At 43.4% G+C, this 18,372-nt stretch overlaps 2 protein-coding genes and 1 pseudogene across 7 annotated transcripts in view; all 3 read right to left on the bottom strand.

Annotated features, from left to right (window-relative positions):
- Positions 1–1,123, bottom strand: part of LOC106606818 (nucleolar transcription factor 1) — a 33,146-nt gene extending 32,023 nt beyond the window's left edge. For 2 of the 4 annotated variants that reach the window (XM_045715383.2, XM_045715384.2), the window contains exon 1: positions 530–1,123. The gene's annotated coding sequence lies outside the window, so the exon portion shown is untranslated. Of the gene's footprint in view, positions 1–12; positions 32–529 lie in introns of those variants that run through there. The other 2 variants (XM_082972206.1, XM_082972207.1) reach the window with 1 other exon arrangement.
- Positions 1,124–1,373: 250 nt separating this feature from the next.
- On the bottom strand, positions 1,374–12,792 carry LOC100380859 (band 3 anion exchange protein). 2 transcript variants are annotated; one of them, XM_045715382.2, is made up of 20 exons: positions 12,607–12,792; positions 9,063–9,149; positions 8,856–8,911; positions 8,194–8,297; positions 8,033–8,079; positions 7,762–7,927; positions 7,353–7,561; positions 7,156–7,198; positions 6,622–6,806; positions 6,256–6,463; positions 5,809–6,012; positions 5,520–5,668; positions 5,111–5,305; positions 4,673–4,918; positions 4,377–4,466; positions 4,063–4,229; positions 3,740–3,981; positions 3,417–3,586; positions 2,768–2,941; positions 1,374–2,391 (listed from the first exon to the last, which is right to left on the bottom strand). In XM_045715382.2, the coding sequence occupies exons 2-20, from the start codon at positions 9,087–9,089 to the stop codon at positions 2,314–2,316; spliced, it is 2,760 nt and encodes a 919-aa protein (XP_045571338.2). In that variant the 5' UTR covers positions 9,090–9,149; positions 12,607–12,792; the 3' UTR covers positions 1,374–2,313. The 2 variants fall into 2 exon arrangements, with proteins under 2 accessions (XP_045571338.2, XP_082828331.1); XM_082972205.1 differs by having other exon boundaries at positions 12,681–12,704.
- Positions 12,793–15,759: 2,967 nt separating this feature from the next.
- Positions 15,760–18,276, bottom strand: LOC106606820 (migration and invasion enhancer 1-like; annotated as a pseudogene). Its single transcript, XR_006769229.2, has 5 exons — positions 18,095–18,276; positions 17,254–17,365; positions 16,971–17,068; positions 16,598–16,674; positions 15,760–16,465 (listed from the first exon to the last, which is right to left on the bottom strand). The product of XR_006769229.2 is annotated as a migration and invasion enhancer 1-like (transcript).
- Between the last annotated feature and the right edge of the window lie 96 nt (positions 18,277–18,372).

Here is an 18,372-nt window from a genome sequence, read left to right as displayed (position 1 = left end):
TGTGCAACTAACCTGCCCCGCACCAGGATCATAGGCAACTATAACAGTACCAAAGACTGGTTTTCGCAGGTTGGCAATGATGGTTGTCAAGCGAGATAGAGGGCGAGCCCACACGGTGAGATATTAAACTGAGATCCATGATGGCTAACCAGAGAGGCGGCTGGTTCTGTCAACAACCGCATGGAGGTCTCGGCGCGGAAATAGTCAATTCTTAGCAGAAAATAAGATACATTGGTGAATTAAATTCCAAATTGACGGTGGTCCATAATCAATGCAAATGTTATCAATTTATACCATATAGCTCGCATTTCCTACCCGTGGTAAAGGAGAGGAAATTCGGGTATGGCGACCTCGGAATGGTCTACCCTACAGTAGTGTTTTGCTAACACAAGGCATTCAAGATGAGGTGTTCTTTTAAAATTACTCAAGGGAGAAAATAAACCATATTGAGCGTAAATTGTTTGTGGAAATCATTTTGTTTATATATTTTTTGAGCAGTCGAATTGACGGAGGTGGCTGTGAGCCTTACCTGTCTCAGCGTGAGTAGAGCTCGTTGTGGAACAAGGGTTGGGTTGAATGTTAGCCAGCACTGCGCCGCCGGTCCAGGGCACAGGCGCTCCAGTCCCCGCAGAGATGGGAACTTCCCCCGCCTCCATCTCACTTGCTTTCTCCTTCCACTCAACGCGTAGCTCTCTCGATCCGACCATTTCTCTTAGCAAAGACATCCGCATTTTCGATCTCTCCCCCGCTACCGAACGCATCACCCACAGCCATACTATTTTTCCACATTTAGCTCCCCGACCCGCCGTTGCCAACCGAGGACAATGAGCGAGTGCAAATCTTTTAGACTACTGATACTTTTGTAAAAGTTATTTGTCCCAGACAAATATGCATATATCTAAGCGGAACTTTAGTCAGCTGTTGTTACATTAAAGTAATTTAACAAATTATAACATTTAATAACAATCTGCAGTGTTAAGGCCTACTGAACATTTTGAGAAAAAAAGTGTCATAAACATATATTCATGCCAGCGCTAACTGTTGACAGATTGCGAAAACGATACTGGAATTGTATTCCATGGATAGGCCTATACTTTTAGTGGTGCTCCTATTTGCAAAGTCTAGAAGCCTATTTGACGGTTTCATTTTCTCACTCATGCAATTTCTTCCAACTCCACCTTGTCAGTTTGTGGGCGTAATCCAGCCATCCAATCCAGACAGCCAGATCCATTGGAAACAAATGACTTTCCAATGAGCGCACAGCCTCGTTAAACCGTGTTGGAGTGGCGCCCTTCTCAGTGCTCCTGTGGACCAGCACTGTCAGTCCTCCTACCATTGATGAATAAAGTGATGGAATGTCTCAAATTAAGAAATTAAAGGGTTTAAAATGTCTTTAATTGGTTGGGTGAAAATCAAAACAGCAGTTGTACAGTGATTCAAACACACATCCACATACAATAAACCAAATATACAGCTGTCCTTTTACACCTGTCCCTGATCAATGAAAAAATAGTGCAATAGGCCTATAGTCAGATCTTATTGCTGTGATTCATTTGTCATATTTACACATTTCTCTCCCACATCATCATTATATTGTTACAATTCATTCAGTGATTAATCAATAATTTTCCTATATGTATCCCTCTCACCTTTGCCATCCCGAAAGCATTACATCCTGAAGTAAATATGTATTTAGGTATAAGAACTGAATGAGTGACACCACTTGACACCCAAAAATAGAACTAAGATGATTTTAACTCCATACTCACACTTTAGCTTGCAACTAAACAAAACAGCAAGAACAAAAGGTAATCTACAAAATACTTTCATTCAATAAGCACACAATTAATCACAATGAAGCATAAAACCAAACTGTAACAAAGGAGAGTAATGTAACTAGGGTATAAAATAGGCTATAGAACCAAGGCTAAAATAACAGTCCCATAGAAAAGCATTTTCGTGTGACTTATAATATTGCATTTATCTATTTATCTGCCTAATACTGATGGGATTATATTTTTGGCATTATTTGGGTATGTGAGAGATAAATGTTAATTGTCATATTAATAGTGTAGAATATTAGGCTACCTGTCATTAAAAAGGTTTGAATGCTTACCCGAGACCTTCATTTTAGCTTGGCACACAAACATACCCAATTGCAATGAGGTTTCAGGACAGTTGGCTAAAATACATTTTCCTAAAGAATATTTTTTGATGGCATATACTAATAAATGTGTTAGACACCGGTCCCTATTAAAGCATTGTTTGAGTTCACTGGGTCCTCGCAGTGAGTTGAGAAGTGAAAGGTTGTGTTCATGGCAACGGGGACTCGTTGTACATATCCTCTCCTGGCTCCTCTTCGAACTTCACCTTGCCGTCAGAGGCATCCAGCTACAACAGATCACACAGTCTCATTAGAGAAACACACACAGTTTAGTTGAGTCACACTGATTTATTAGAGGCAGAATTTATTCTAAACCTCCTAAAATGATTTGAAAGATAGCATTTCCAATAGAAATGAAACTGAACCCAATAGGAAGAAAATGAATAGCTATACTGACATTCTATTGATCAATAGCTGAATGGGTATTTTGAAAATGTTCTCTGCAGATTCTATCAGGTCCATTCTGTTCTCATGTGTATGTGATTTAGCTAAATCTTCTGACCACTCATCGGCATGACAACAAGGTACTGACCTGGGACCAGGCTCCTACCCCCAATGTGGGGATTGTAGTTAACCACATTAAAACATTTGTGTGCCACTTACACATTTCATTTCCTTGTCAGTGAAGAGTGTTCCAGTGATGGCCATGCGCAGGGGGATGGTGAGGATGAGGACAAAGGGCAGAGCCAGGGAGAAGGCACTCATCTTCACCATCCAGAGAGCTCCCAAACACACCAACTGGATCAGAGTGAACAAGTGCATCTTCATAGTAGTTACCTGCAGTAAGGAGATGAGAGAAGGAGGGTTAAGACAGGGGCAACACATTGGATATATACTTATGTTTACCAGGGGCATAACCTTCACTGGGGACGGGCACATTCTGAAATAGCATTTTTGTCCCCCCCAGTTTTATCTTTGGAATGTGATACAAAACAAGCAATGGTGTGCTTTAGGACCATGCCTACCTCCGAGCGGTCAGGTAGGCTGCTTGGAGTGTTTATTCGATTGTATAAAAATTCAATACAAAATTATGTCTCCCCCACTTCTAAAACCAAAGTTGCACTCCTGATATTTACTATGGTGTAAAACTTGTAAGTGCAAAGGTAATTTATGATTTTTCAGATAATTACGTTGTGATTGCCACAGTGTGTTATTGTGTAGGAATTGTCTGGTATGTTTCATAAATTAAATAATGATAAAAAACGCTGAAACAGAAAGGAGGACAATTGGGGGGTGTAGAGAGGCAGTGTACCCTTTGTGCGTAGGCGTCAGCAGGATAGTATTTCCTGGGTACAATAAGCAGAAGCATTCGGTCCCACATCTGGATCCCACTGAGTGAGGTTATACCCATGTAGAGGAAGATTCCAAACAGAGCCGTCATGGGAATCATCTTCAGGATAGGCTCCAAGAGAATAGACACACCTGGGAATACAGGAACAACAAACATTTCTCAGACATTTTTAGGAGCTCAACAAAGGACTGTGCTGACCTTTCCTTTAGACACCCAGTGTTCTGTCTGTTCGTCGGGATCGACTGCATCAGCTAAATCTCAGTTGCCTATATGGTAGCACTTACCGACCATGGCGGCCACAAGCATGCCGCTGATCCTTTGCTCCAGCACCTTCTCGATCTCAGGCTTGGGTCCCTTGCTCATGACAGTGAGGGCGTTGGCATGGGTGACAGAACGCACGGTGGCGGCACTCAGCCAGGGCACCCCAAACAGGGAGGCGATGCCACCCATGGTGACAAGGATGAGCAGGTCCAGATGGAAACCAGAGCCCTTCACCATCTTCCTTTCTGGTTTGCTCACAATCAGCCTAGAAAGGTCAGAGGTCAAACAATGAGAGGAGGCTTGGCGGTTGTGGAGGGACTATGGACATAAAGACGATTTTACTAACGTAGTGATCTGGGACTCGAGGAAGATGAGGATGAAGACCAGCAGGGCTGGCACGCAACACGCCCCCATCATCCAGGCGGGGAAAGGCTTCTTCTCTCCCAGGGGGTTGATGAACCAGCCTCTGGCATCGGGGTTGGACACCATAAGACCCTTGGGCACCACAAGTTTCTGCCAGGGGACACACAAAATACATATGCTGTATTTAATCTATTAATAGATATCACTTTTTACATGAAACAGTTTAAGGATAGAGTAATATGTTATACACCGAGATCACCTTTTAGTCAAGGCAACACAAACCTATACATCACTAACCTGAGTGTAGGCATCCTCAATGGTGATATCCACAGCGATCATGAAGAAAATGGCGATGGGAACACCAAAATCTCCAATCATCCGACGAATCTGGTGATAGGGAAAACATATGAAGTGAAGGCTATCACACACAGAACACAGAGGGGGCTCTCCAGCCCTAAAAGACCCTATCCTGATTCATCTCTCTTCAATACTGTCCAGCAGTAAAATACTGTGTAAGCACCAGGTTGTTAAAAGTTCGCTTTGCTCACAGACATACAGTAGTCATCACTGTTGAAAACAGCTGTAGCTCTTACCGGTCCAGGGAGGAAGTGGCCATTTTTGAACTGACGGAGGAAGTATGCGATGAAGAAACACCCGAACATAAGACACATGGAAAGCAGGGCGGTGTTGGGGTAGGCCCTCTCAATTAAGATCTCTTGCACTGTAATGTTGCCATCATCAAGATGCTTTACTTCCTCCTTGACCACCGGGTGGAAAGGGTTGTCCAGGGTGTCGTTCAAGTGCTCATAGTTCAGAACCAGAGGGTGAGCTTTGAAGATCTGAATAACAAGAGAAGAAAAGTAGGTATGTAGATGAATTAGCAGCAGAGGACAGGAGGGGTGTGAAGGAAAGGAGAAAGACAGGTTTTATTTTTGTATTTACAGTTGAGGTATAAAAAAGTGCTTAGGATAGTGGATGGATGTAAATGTTGGGATGGATGTGAGGAGATGAGGTAGAGTGATGTGTGGTACCTTGCCGAGCTTGCTGAAGGTCTCGTAGATGAAGATGAGGGAGATGAGGATGGAGAAGATCTCCTGCGTGAAGCGGGAGATGAATTTGACCAGGAAGCTGCCCTCCACGGCCACGATAACCACCACGATGATCACCAGCCACAGGCCTACCCAGATACGGCCCACAATGTACTCAATCTCCTGGGACTTGCAGAACTAGACAATGGGATTTATAAAAATAAGTTGTTTATGTTAATGATGTACTTGCATTGTAACTTTGAAATTCATAGTTATCATAATAGCCAATGCAAATCATGTTTAATATGATTGACATCCTGAGGACATGAAGCAGTGATGGCTCAGCATACTGTCATCAGGGGTCAGAGCTAGGGCTCACTGAGCTGTTATGTGAAAGTTCTATGATACATACCGCAAAGAAGGCCTCCTCAAACACCAGCAGTGGTCCAGAGAAGCCGATGACCAGTGTAGGCTGGGCTGCGATGAAGGCGAAGATGATGCCCTGGACGCAGGTGGAGATCATCAGCTCAGACACGCCCATCATGTGCTCCGTCTTATCGGCTGGAGGCAGAGGTCAGGGGGATGAAGGTCATGATTATAACTGCTGTTATGTAGGCCTACCCACAAATCCTATATAGAGTCAGTCAGTGCTCCTGTCCTCTATGATACTAGGTGGGTCCCTCCTTCAGACATGAACTCACCCAGCAGGCCTCCGAAGGTGATGGCAGGGGACAGGGCAGCGAAGTAGATGAAGATGACAGCAGCCAGGACCTGGGGGTTGAGGGCGTCTGTGAAGTCACTGATGTAATGGCGGTACCGCCGCTTCATGTCCTTTATCATCCCGCCGAAGGGAATGCCTGTCCGGGCCAGCGGGTCTTCTCTTGGCTCCTCATCGGCCTCATCAGCTGGATACAAAAACAAAACAAATAATGACTCAAAATGAGCACAGACAGAGCAAGTATTTTGGATGGGTTTAGACTAGAATCTCCAAAATCTCTGCATTTTCTAAACATCAATTTTATTTGGAAAATCATATTAGAAGGAAATGTAGGCCAAACGTAAACAATCCCTAATTTTGGAAATTGAATTTTCAAGTTATATGTAGATTTAGATTAGTTGTAACTACAGGATTAGTCTGTGTGACTGACCTTTGGCCCCACCACCAAATATGATTCGGGTGTCAGAGGGGCGGAGTCTGTCCTTCAGCATCTTCTTCTGGAAGTCAATGATTGGCTGGAGCATGCCCTCGTCCTGGATCTCAGTGGGCGGGATGACGATGCTGCAGTCCATGAAATCAGCGATGGCATTGGTCAATTCCTTGTTAGTCTGGGCTAGGTAAGCCTCCAGACTAAAGACCTGTAGGACCGGAGATGTGGGGAGAGCATGGTTAGCTATTGTAAAACACTGAAAAGATTCATCTAGATACTATGAAGCATCTCCTCATTCTTCCCCTCCCCCCTTGCGCTCCTTGGCCTTAATAAGTCCCATCCCTCCTTCCACTCCTATTTTCTCACCCAGTCAGCCATAAGGGCAGCCATGGCACGGCCACTCTCATGGTAATCCACTCCTCCCTGGCTGGGGCCCACCAGCACAAAGACGAAGCGCACCGGCACAGGGGCCTCCAGGGCCCCCTCTATCACCACAGAGTCCCCCAGCCTGACGAAGGCCACGGCAGGCTTCTCCAGGGAGTCCATCACCCCTGGAACAAACACACACATATAGAGCTTAGATTACAGTCTCCATATTCTTTAGAATAAATGGTTGAATAGGCAAATCAGGCAGAATATCCAGTTGGGCTCCCGAGTGGCGCAGCGGTCTAAGGCACTGCATCTCAGTACTAGAGGTGTCACTACAGACACCCTGGTTCGATTCCAGGCGGTATCACAACCGGCCGTGATTGGAAGTCCCATAGGGCGGTGCACAATTGGCCCAGTGTCGTCCGGGTTTGGCCAGTGTAGGCCGCCATTGTAAATAAGAATTTGTTCTTAACTGACTTGCCTAGTTAAATAAAATACATTTAAAAAGTACATTTTTCACACACGACTTACCTGAGAGGACAATGGATGCTTCCACGCTATCAGTTGTATCTCTCTGAAAAGCAAAGGGAGGAAGGTCAGTTAGTGAGATATTGGGAGAGAAAGGTAGATTTATCAAAGAAAGAGGAAGAGAGGTTGACAGAAGTCATGAAGTGCTGGAATGATATTTAGATTTAGCGGTGCGATATAGATCCTAAGCCTAGTGTTACCTGCTTGGTGACAGAGAATGTCTGCATCTCGATGTCTCCTCCCAGGGGTCGAGCTCCAGCTCCCTCAGACTGACTGCGTCTCTGCAGTAGAGCCCTCAGCAGGCCATCTCTATCAGTGGCACGGATCTCACCCTTGCTCCGCAATTCATCCACCACCTTCTCAGCCACAGCAGACAGACTGCTGGCCTGCAGGTCCAGAATGATCGCACCTGAACACACACAGACAGAGTTTTGGGAAAGGTCAAACATGGCCTGTTGCTGCCTGTCATCTATTGTTGGAAATACGGTTTCATATGGTGGTTCTGAGAAAAGATTCATTTGCTAATAACCTCATGAAATGAACCAGATTATGTCAAGAAATTAATATAGATTGAGTGATAAACACAGTGAATTTGTTCCAGATAGTCACCTGTGCTCATGATCTTGCGAAGCTGGATCAGACTCTTGAAGGTGAGGTAGGAGACGTGGGAGGGGCCCCACTTGCCCGTTGCTGGGTTCAAATTCTCCTCATAGCCCACCCAGCGGCCAGTCTCCTGCCAGCTGTTGCCCATGAGCTCATTCAGCTCCACATAGGCCTGAGACACACACACACAACATCATGCTCAGGTTCAAAATGGCAACTTCCTTGTCAATATACTAGGTATCCGTTTATTTGAAGCTATACCCCAAATGGGGCTTACCTGAGCATCCCCTCTGGTGTTGGCGTTGGTGTTCAGGTTCAGATAGGCTGAAATACAGAGAGGTAGTATTCAGTCCTAGCACTCCATTGGAGGTGTACTTGTGTAGGAGAGACATACAGAGGGGAGTAGAGAGAATGTGTTGATGGGCGTTTAGTGCTCACCCTCTGGGTCGGTGTGAATGACGATGCTCTGGATGGCCTGGTCGCTGTCCTCTTCCTGCCTGCTCTGCTCCAGGTCATAGTTGCCACTGTGGCCCGGTGGGGTCCTGGGGAGGGAGGGGGAGGGGGGAGAACCAGGTTAGTGAGGGGGGGCACGGGACGCAGGTGTGCTGCTCCTCAACACCTGTCCATGTCTCACCAGATCTTACAGACAACAGGCCAGGTTGTGCTCCTTTCTTTCATGAAGTACCTGCAGCTCCTGGTGTTTGGCGTTCTGGCCAAAAGGGGCAGCAAAAGCCTGTATGATGTCTGTATATTCTGTAGCCTCAGAACCATTCGCTTGCTGTGTTACCAGAGATTGGTGACTTCAGTGAGAGACTTGGGCAAGCTCTGCATTATCAGTCCTGCCTTCTCAGATAAGGATGTCATGCTGGCTTAGACCAGTGGGGGGTGGTGTTGTATAATCATTTACAGTAGCCCTACTTCTGATCACTCTCACTGACAACCTAGGCAACCACTTGATGTAGCTGCATTCACAATATCTTGTTTTAGACTCTTTCACCCATTAATTGAATTCCTTCTAATATTGTTCAGGTTGGACTTCTTTTATGAGGAAATGCTAATTAGACTTAAAAAATAAACTTTTAAGAGGGGAGAGCACTCACGGTCTGATCGGAGATGGGAAAGCAGAGTCACTCTCCTCCTCATAGGACATGACATCCTGGATGGAATCAGAGAGCGAGAGAGAGAGAGAGAGGGGGGGGGGTCAAAGTAAAATATGTAAATAAAATGTTACAAATACTTTGAATTGACAATTCATATTTCCCCATCCCATTTACTGCATTACTGCAATAAAAATGTGTTTTATCCACCTCTCCAAAAGACAGATCGTTCTCCATTGGAGTGTGTCAGTGCTTGCTTCGTCTGTCCTTAAACTTTCAGCAACGTTTGTGCATACCCTGTAATGTGAATGCACATTGACATAAATTAATAAACACAAACACACTAGAATTAGACACATGAAATACAGACTTGCATTTAACCTTTATTTTACCATTGAAATGAACAATCTCTTACAAGAGAGACCTGGCCAAAAAAGCAAAACACTACAGTTAAAAAAAAAAATGTACACATTGAGCAACAACATGGTTTAGGGAAGTGTCGTGCAACTATGGGTCAAAACACTGACAGCCCCTCACTTCATTGTATATCATAGTGTTTACCTTTGCTTTAAACACATTTAAACGTAGGGGCTCTTGTAATTTCCAGGACTTCTTGAAGCTTGTTCCAAATGGAAGGGGCAGAGAACCCTCCCTGGATTTTAAATGCTCTACAACAAAGATTCCTTAGTGTCCAACAATCTTTCTCTACCCTTACCCTGTTCTGAACACCTCCAAAACAAAGGTCATGTGGTTTGGTAAGAAGAATGCCCCTCTTCCCACAGGTGTGATTACTACCTCTGAGGGTTCAGAGCTTGATGTAGTCACCTCATACAAGTACTTGGGAGTATGGCTAGACGGTGCACTGTCCTTCTCTCAGCACATATCAAAGCTGCAGGCTAAAGTTAAATCTAGACTTGGTTTCCTCTATCGTAATTGCTCCTCTTTCACCCCAGCTGCCAAACTAACCCTGATTCAGATGACCATCCTACCCATGCTAGATTACGGAGACATAATTTATAGATCAGCAGGTAAGGGTGCTCTCGAGCGGCTAGATGTTCTTTACCATTCGGCCATCAGATTTGCCACCAATGCTCCTTATAGGACACATCACTGCACTCTATACTCCTTTGTAAACTGGTCATCTCTGTATACCCGTCGCAAGACCCACTGGTTGATGCTTATTTACAAAACCCTCTTAGGCCTCACTCTCCCCTATCTGAGATATCTACTGCAGCCCTCATTCTCCACATACAACACCCGTTCTGCCAGTCACATTCTGTTAAAGGTCCCCAAAGCACACACATCCCTGGGTCGCTCCTCTTTTCAGTTCGCTGCAGCTAGCGACTGGAACGAGCTGCAACAAACACTCAAACTGGACAGTTTTTCTCAATCTCTTCATTCAAAGACTCAATCATGGACACTCTTACTGACAGTTGTGGCTGCTTTGTATGATGTATTGTTGTCTCTACCTTCTTGACCTTTGTGCTGTTGACTTTGCCCAATAATGTTTCTACCATGTTTTTGTGCTGCTACCATGTTGTGTTGCTCCCATGTTGTTGTCATGTAATGTTGCTACCATGCTGTGTTGTCATGTTTTGCTGCCTTGTTATGTTGTTGTCTTAGGTCTCTCTTTATGTAGTGTTGTGTTGTCTCTCTTGCTGTGATATGTGTTTTGTCCTATATTTCTATTGTATTTAAAAAATATATATAATAATTATCCCAGGCCCCCGTCCCAGCAGGAGGCCTTTTGCCTTTTGGTAGGCCATCATTGTAAATAAGAATTTGTTCTTAACTGACTTGCCTAGTTAAATAAAGGTTAAATAAAAAAATATTCAAAAAACCATGAACCTTTTTCCTCTAGCTCTGTACGGGCCTTAGGCACAGTCAACAATGCACATGTGAGCGCAGGCGATAGTTGTCATTCTTCTGCTGGACAATGTAGGTACACAGGTGAAAAGGGAGCTGTCTCAGTGTGGCCTTATAAATAGAAACGTACCAATGACTTAGTTTCCGAAGAGCTAATGAATGCCAGCCCGCTCTCATATGGGGGGGGGGGGGGGGGGGGGGTATTTGGGGATTTCCTCTAATGTCACAATCAATGGTTCAACAGTGACATCGAATAAGACCTTGCTCTAGTCTAGACCTCTCAGCTCTATCGTGACCATTTTGGGGGAGGGGGAGGGGTTTATGGCCCTGGGCCTGAAGAATAATTCTGGGAATACCTGAGACTCAACTGCCCCTGCATCAGTTCTATAACTGTGTTAATCTGGGGTAAACTCTGACTGGGGTAATCTGGAGTAAAGTCTAATTGGGGTAATCTGGGGTAACCTCTAATTGGGTTAATCTGGGGTAAACTCTGACTGGGTTAATCTGGGGTAAACTCTGACTGGGGTAATCTGTGGTAAACTCTGACTGGGGTAATCTGTGGTAAACTCTGACTGGGTTAATCTGGGGTAAACTCTAACTGGGCTAATCTGGGGTAAAATTTATCTGGGGTAATCTGGTGTAAACTCTAAATGGACTGTTTTGTCATGTTTTCATGGGTTACTCATTCACACAGTGAACCCAAATTGGTCACAATGTGTCACAGGCCCAACCAACAGGGCATATGAACCTCTACACAAGTAAGCCTTATAAACACACTTATGACACATTTTGAGGCCCATTTAATCAAGATACCACCAGCTCATGTCACAGCCCCTATGAGCTGTGCTCCTAACCATGAGTCAGCTGTTGAGACAGTGTGGCCCTTGCAGTGGTTTGAGTAGGAGACTCACAGAGTCTTATCTCTGGGTTACGCCCTCCTCAGGATAGACAGACACCCTAGTGCTCTAGTCATCCATTACAGTAACTTACAATATTACAACTCATACTGTAACAACTATTTTGTACAGTAACTTGTAATTTAACAGATTTACTCTACTCCAAAAACAGTAAAGGAAAAAAAAGGCTGGTGGTAACTCGTGGTACAATGACAGGCAATACAAATCTTTAAGTGTACAGTGAGAAGTAGAATATTTTAATGTGTATTAACTTAAAATTGTGTCTTCATATATCTGGTTACACAATGAATATGTAGTACTCCAAATACACATAAAACAATGTTGATTAGAAATACTATGCAAATGTGTATAACATTGGAACAACAGAGGCTGATGGACAGATAAGACACTGTTCACTACCGCCATAGTCTCTCAAACCTTGTGACCCTGAGCTTTTTAAACCTCCGTCGACCACTAAATTAAGGTGATCGGGAAAACAAAAAAAAGTCAACTTTCTTCACATATACCATCACTAATTAAACTGATGAAGAGAAGTGTGATGTTAGCTGTTATTTGAAACATCACAGGCCACAATCAAACACTACAGACCGTAAATTGTACTATACAACTCACACATAATGCTGGTTAGATTTTACAGTCATTTTTGTACCAATTACAAACAAGAAATTAAGCACCTGGGTCATTGTACGGTTAGTTAGCAATAGATTAATTGAGAGACTTGGGTTGTAGAAAGACAAACTCCAACTTGCAGCTATGTCATTCTAAAAATGTATTCTCACTAATAGGCATATATAATACAATTTTAGTATAAACCTCAGATACATGGAAAGTTAGATAAAGTTGTCTGTCACATGTTTCATTCAAATCCCCACCTTTTCTCACCTGTACTCCACTCAATACCACTGACCCCCAAGCCCCCTCAATGACAGACCCCAGTAAAGGACCCCCGGCCTGGGAGGCCACACCCTTACCTGCACCAAGGTAATCCAGCCTAGTCTGTGGCAGTAGAAATAGGTTGATCGCCACGATGCTAACGTAAACGTACCCAATGATAGAGTGACCTGGGGCTGATGGAGAGGCACAGAGAGAGAAAGAGAGAAAATGGAGGGAACACCCATTTGAAAGTACGCCGGGGCAAGAAACGCTGTACTACGTTCAGCACCAAAGGGGATAGAGAGATAAGGCCTGTGTGACAGACTAACAGCCCTATCGATGTGGCCCACCTTGGGCCAGGGATATCCCAACCCTCCTCTCTCCCCTCCGCCCTCTCTGTTTGGAATGCTGCCAAGTCAGGACACAGGGTGCCAGAGAGACCAAACCTGTATGGACCAACAGGACCAGCTTCACCCTGCATGGAGGGGAAAGGGGGTATGCAAGGGGGGCACTCTATCAGGACGTGAGCATCTTGACTTCTGACGTCATCTTGTTTACGTACTAGGGATTCCCTTCTATGAAAGGAGGGATTCCCCCTCATGATGACCTTGAGTGGGTTTTATTATTAAATTAAACTTTTTTCCATTAAGAGCTGCCAAACTTATAAGCAGACCTCAGTCACACTTTATTTGGATAGTCCGGATTTTCCATCAGTAGATGGTCTACAGATGGTCATACTATCAACAATCTGTTAATAAGCAACTCCTTGCTAATATTACAGTTAGGGTTAGGGTTAGGTTAAGAATAAGGGTTAGAGTAAGGTTAGGGTTAGAGTTAAGTTTAGGGTTAGGATAACGGTTAAGGTTAGGGTTAGAGCTAGGGTCAGTAGATAGTTAGTTGAAATGTTACTGATAGTCTGTAGATAGTCCGTATAGCATCTACAAATGGACTATCCAAATAAAGTGTTACCTAGGCCCCCACTGACACATGTCATACTGTATGACCTACTGTAGCTCCCCCATCACCATGTGGCTTAACGTTCAGACCATCAGATCAACCTTGATCCATTTAGGGCCTTGATTGGGTCTTGGTTCTCAAACACTAGAAACTCATGACAGCAACATACGTAGAAACAAGTAAATATATCTTGTATATCCAAATATAGAGAGTGCCTGATGGTGGTGGTCTGTTGGTGACCTGTACCATAGCTCTATGAGACAGGAGAGGGACATCCATCCTGGCTTTTAATGAGATGAACAGAGATTGAAATATTTAACTATATTTCCATTTGCTCTGATTCTACAAAACACACAGCATACTGTATCTGTATCTGAATACCTGTATGAACAACCTCTCCAGCTTTGCGTAAGGAACTTTCTCTATTTTGTGCACCTCTTGTAAGGGAAATAAGAAAATGTTTATACTACTGTAAATGCCGGCCCTTGTAATTGAAAACCGTATAGCCCGGTATGAAATGCATTTTTAATAACTGGCTCAATGCTTGTTGGATCTTTCTTTGTTTTGGCGAGGTAACCTTGAGGAAATCAATAACATCCCCTGTTACCACTCAACAACTGTTGTTAATTTAAACGCAAATGTTATTGATGCACCACCACCATTCTTGCCAGTAGTCAATTAATGCTGAATCAATCTGTGAAAAGCATGAATTGGAAATTAGAAATATGACAGTGTGTTCATCCATGCTCATGACAGAGGGGTCACTAGATAAGCAGTGGACCACACCCATGTGTTTACTTTAGAGCAGGGGTACTCAACTCTTACCCTATGAGGTCCGGAGCATGATGGTTTTCTGTTCTACCTGATAATTAATTGCACCCACCTGGTGTCCCAGGTCTAAATCGGTCCCTTATTAGAGGGGAACAATGAAAAAATGGTGTGGAACTGTCTTCAAGGCTTCAAGTTGAATTTCAGGGCTCTAGATGTTCACTGCACTTGGGCTTTTGCATTCACAATTTGTCCCCATTTACTATAGCGCCTATGCTATTTACCATTCAATTTATGGCACCTGTCTCAGAGCTAAATGGTATTGTAATGTACTCATTGTGATGTACTCATATGTAAATTAAATGTTATAAGCAGGAACTGAATAGTGTGTCTTGTTGAGGGAGTATCAAAGGTATTGAATTACTGAGAAAACAATAAATAATAGGACAAATCAAAAGGGGAGAAGCCTGAGAGAGAGAGAGAGAGAGAGAGAGAGAGAGAGAGAGCGCGAGACGGACAGACGGACAGGGATAGAGAAAATAGCAATTTTGCTGTGGCACAGGGCGGTAATCATTAATAGTGGAGGTCCATCTGCTGTGTCCATATGCCTCTGTACTGTACCTCTTTAGCATTATCGTACGTAATATGCAGAACATAGATGAGGACATTATTCTCTTGGGGTTGTTTGTCTTGGGAGTCATGGTGTTCTCGGTTCAATCCCCGCAAGGAACAATGTATTCCCGGCCATTAACTACAATATTGAAAAACTAAAGAGGCTGTTGGTTGCATCCTTCTTGTGACATACAGTCACTTACCCGCTTCATAATTGATAGCAACCGATGCAGGAGGGAATGTCCTCTAACAAATCATATGACAAACCAATAACACTATAAAAATTCATACTTCACAGAGTTCAGAAGTTACTGTTGACTGGTATGGAGGGGTCTCTTGCAAAAATGATCATGGCAACCCCATCATATATGAATTACACAATGCTAATTTTGAATGCTTCAATTCATAAAGTTCTGATGGGGGAATTGTGTGGCACAAAATGGGCGGCAGAGACGGTGACAGTACTATGGAGCTCATAGACTGAGATGATAGGCTCTATCAGGCATAGAGCAAGCAGGCTTGCATGAATTATCACTCCTTACCAGAGCCTGTAGCCTGGACCCACCTAGCCAGTGTCAGCCACTTACCGCCCAAGGAGCAGAAACTCATAAAGGGCCAAAGTGCAAAACCATCAACCAAGCAAAAGGAATTCAACATACAGTACACTACGCAGATCATTCTGTAGAAGTCAGATAAATGTGAAAACTAATTCAGCAAATATCACTTTACAGAATAGGACTTTTTAACAATGAGTTGAGCTTGGCAAGTAATAGAAAACTGTAGGCAAAGGATGTTGCATGTGTCACCCTCTAGTGTACAAATGTGCATCAGTAAAAACAAGTGTCTGTATGGGTTGCGGTCTCCTCCTTCCTACTGTGTTGCCAGTAAAGCCTGGGTTCTGAACATGACAACAATTAGGAAGAAAACAAACAATGTCATTTTATTTTGTTTCGAGATTGAAGTCCTCCCAGTGGGTATCAAACATTGTCATCAGCAATCAATAACAGTATTCAGCGATGATAATTGAAATGGCGTGTGATGAACATGGGCTGATGTCTCGTTAGTGTAGCAGACAGACCAGTGGGTGGTGGCCTTCATTACCATAACTAGCAATTCATCTACTCAACTGACCAGTTCTACTTAAAGCTAATTTCAAAGCATCAGTTGCAATATGGGAGATCAATACACAGTAACACAACGCGAGACAGGCTTCAGCAGCTCAAATTGATCGTTTATCTGGCTGATGATGGTGCTGTAAGCAGATAGGCATAGAAGATCTGGAATAAGGAAGTTCCACCCAACCAGTCTTCCCATGTCCTCCCTTTCTCTGATCCCATAACATAGGAGCTGCCAGCACTGGGGTCATCATACTATAAACCTTTCAGCTTTGGTCTACAGTAATCATATAAAGTCCTGGAACACTGCAATGGGAGCAGAGAGAGAGAAGGAACAGAAAATATTCTCTGCTGTGTGAGTGGTGACAGACATCAGCATTGGTCTGAGTGATAACTGTTGGAGGATAGAGGGAATTGAGATCTACAGGATGACACAAGGTGGGCGATTTCTGGTCCACTTTTCCACTTGCTTGCCATCATAGGTGTTCTGGAGAGCATCCCTGACCTGAAGGGGCATACACATTGTTGAGACCATTTGTGTCAATTTCAAAACATTTGTGTCAATTTCAGTGATGTAAACAAACTGGCTGAAGTTGACAGTTCTGCAACTTCAGAGGAGAAAGCTTCCAGTACTCACATCCTTTTCCATGGGGAAGCCACCTGTTTCCAGCTTGGAGAAGACCAACTCCCCGTTGATCTCCAACTCAAAGCTCCCTGCAGAAACAACAGCATCACACTTCTCTTCAAAACAATATGTAGGTTTAACCTTGATGGACACATACACAAAACAGGTGTGAAAACTGGTATTTTACCAAAAGAATAGGTAAATATTACAACATATTTTACAACAATACTACAACAATACATTTCACTGTAGCCACTGTGCTTCTGTATCTGCATTGCTTTCTCTTTGGGGAATAAGGCTGGGTTTCTGTATAGCACTTTGTGACAACTGATGATGTGAAAAGGGCTTTATAAAATAAATGTGATTGATTGGTTATCCAGCTGACCTTTTCGTCCTACAAAGCCTGACACCTCCGCCTCAGGAAACTCCACAGCGACAGCCTGCTGAAGTTTCTTGTAGCGGGGCTCGTACCCTCATTGGCCACTGAAACAGTGATAGAAAACCAAAACTGTGATGAATAATTAAAACGGCATAAAAACATACAACATACAGACTCAACCTGAGTGTTAAAAGCTATGGCAGTTGCCATATGTTCCATGACTTCCATAGTTTCCGGCCTCTTTGTTAAACAAACGCATCCTCCCAAATATAAATGAATATAAACCTACCAGTACTCCACTCTGATATGCACCACACCCATGGCTTTTGACCCAGATTCTTCTTCTCACTCCTTTCTTCTTGATTGTGCTTCGCTGATGTAAAGGTGTTTTGCCTGAATGACTGATGTAGGAGGAGTAAGAATCCTCAATATGTAAATACAATAGGAGCAATCGTAACCTGCCTCCTTAGTCATGAGTAAGTCTAAAAGGGTATACTGGATTACAGGTTTACTGTCCCAGGTAGGGTTGGGCCAGTGATCAACTGAAACAGGCAAGTTACTACATGATAGTTAACTGTTTTTTCAAGTAAAACAATAAAACATTGCAAAAACAAAAACCATTGACAATGGAGACTCCAAAGGCTCATCATCCTGAGTTATTTGACATTTCTATTCTGTTCTTTAGTAATGGATAAGTTCTAGAAAAACATTGAAATGTGTATTGAGACAATAATATAGCTGGGCAGGGTATTTGATTCCATGTGTGTAGTGTCAAGACCATAACATGCAGGAACAACACCTCCACAAAATGTCATATCTGAGAGGATCTATTCCTACTCAGAGTGAGTTGGAAACATTTCAGTTAACAGAAGTACATAGCTAGCTTGATGGCAGTGGTATTTTGAGCTGAACACCAGTTAATTCAGGAAGAAAACTGAAATTTAAATTCCAATTGCCCTCAACTTCTATTCAATGTGGAATTATAATTTGTTTACTTCCTGAATTCAATTAATTAAAATTGACCACAACCCTGCTTAACACATTCAATACAGGAAAAAAACACTCGGAAACACTATACTGTAGCCAGTCAGCAGGGTTTGATCAATGCAGGCGCAATGTATGAAACGTACCAAGATGCTTCTTGCTCCAAAGGCTTTTCTCTTCCTACTGCAGTTGTCATGGCTGGCTCTGTGTTGACATTACAGCGTGGGTGTAGCCTACAGCTGTTCCCCCTATAGAATGATCACATGACAGTGGCATTCGATATCTGAATGTGAGTATCAACAAGAGAGTAATTACTGAGACCTGAGTAACACACCTGAGGTGCTATGTTGCCATGGGGATGTACTGTATAGAGTTCAGACCTGTGAATGAGCCAATACTGTAATAATATGGTAATATGTTGTTA

This window comes from Salmo salar, chromosome 03 (genome assembly GCF_965601325.2).
Source record: "Salmo salar chromosome 03, fSalSal1, whole genome shotgun sequence".
Lineage (NCBI taxonomy): Eukaryota > Metazoa > Chordata > Actinopteri > Salmoniformes > Salmonidae > Salmo > Salmo salar.
Note: the sequence above shows the minus strand (reverse complement) of the source record. Positions and strands in the feature narration are given on the sequence as shown.

Coding starts and splice junctions, on each gene's coding strand:
- LOC100380859 (XM_045715382.2), bottom strand. CDS start 9,089: ATGGAGAACGATCTGTCTTTTGGAGAG. Junction 8,080..8,193: donor CATTCACACCGACCCAGAGG/GTGAGCACTAAA, acceptor TCTGTATTTCAG/CCTATCTGAACCTGAACACC. Junction 7,562..7,761: donor TCGCAAGATCATGAGCACAG/GTGACTATCTGG, acceptor GTGTGTGTTCAG/GTGCGATCATTCTGGACCTG.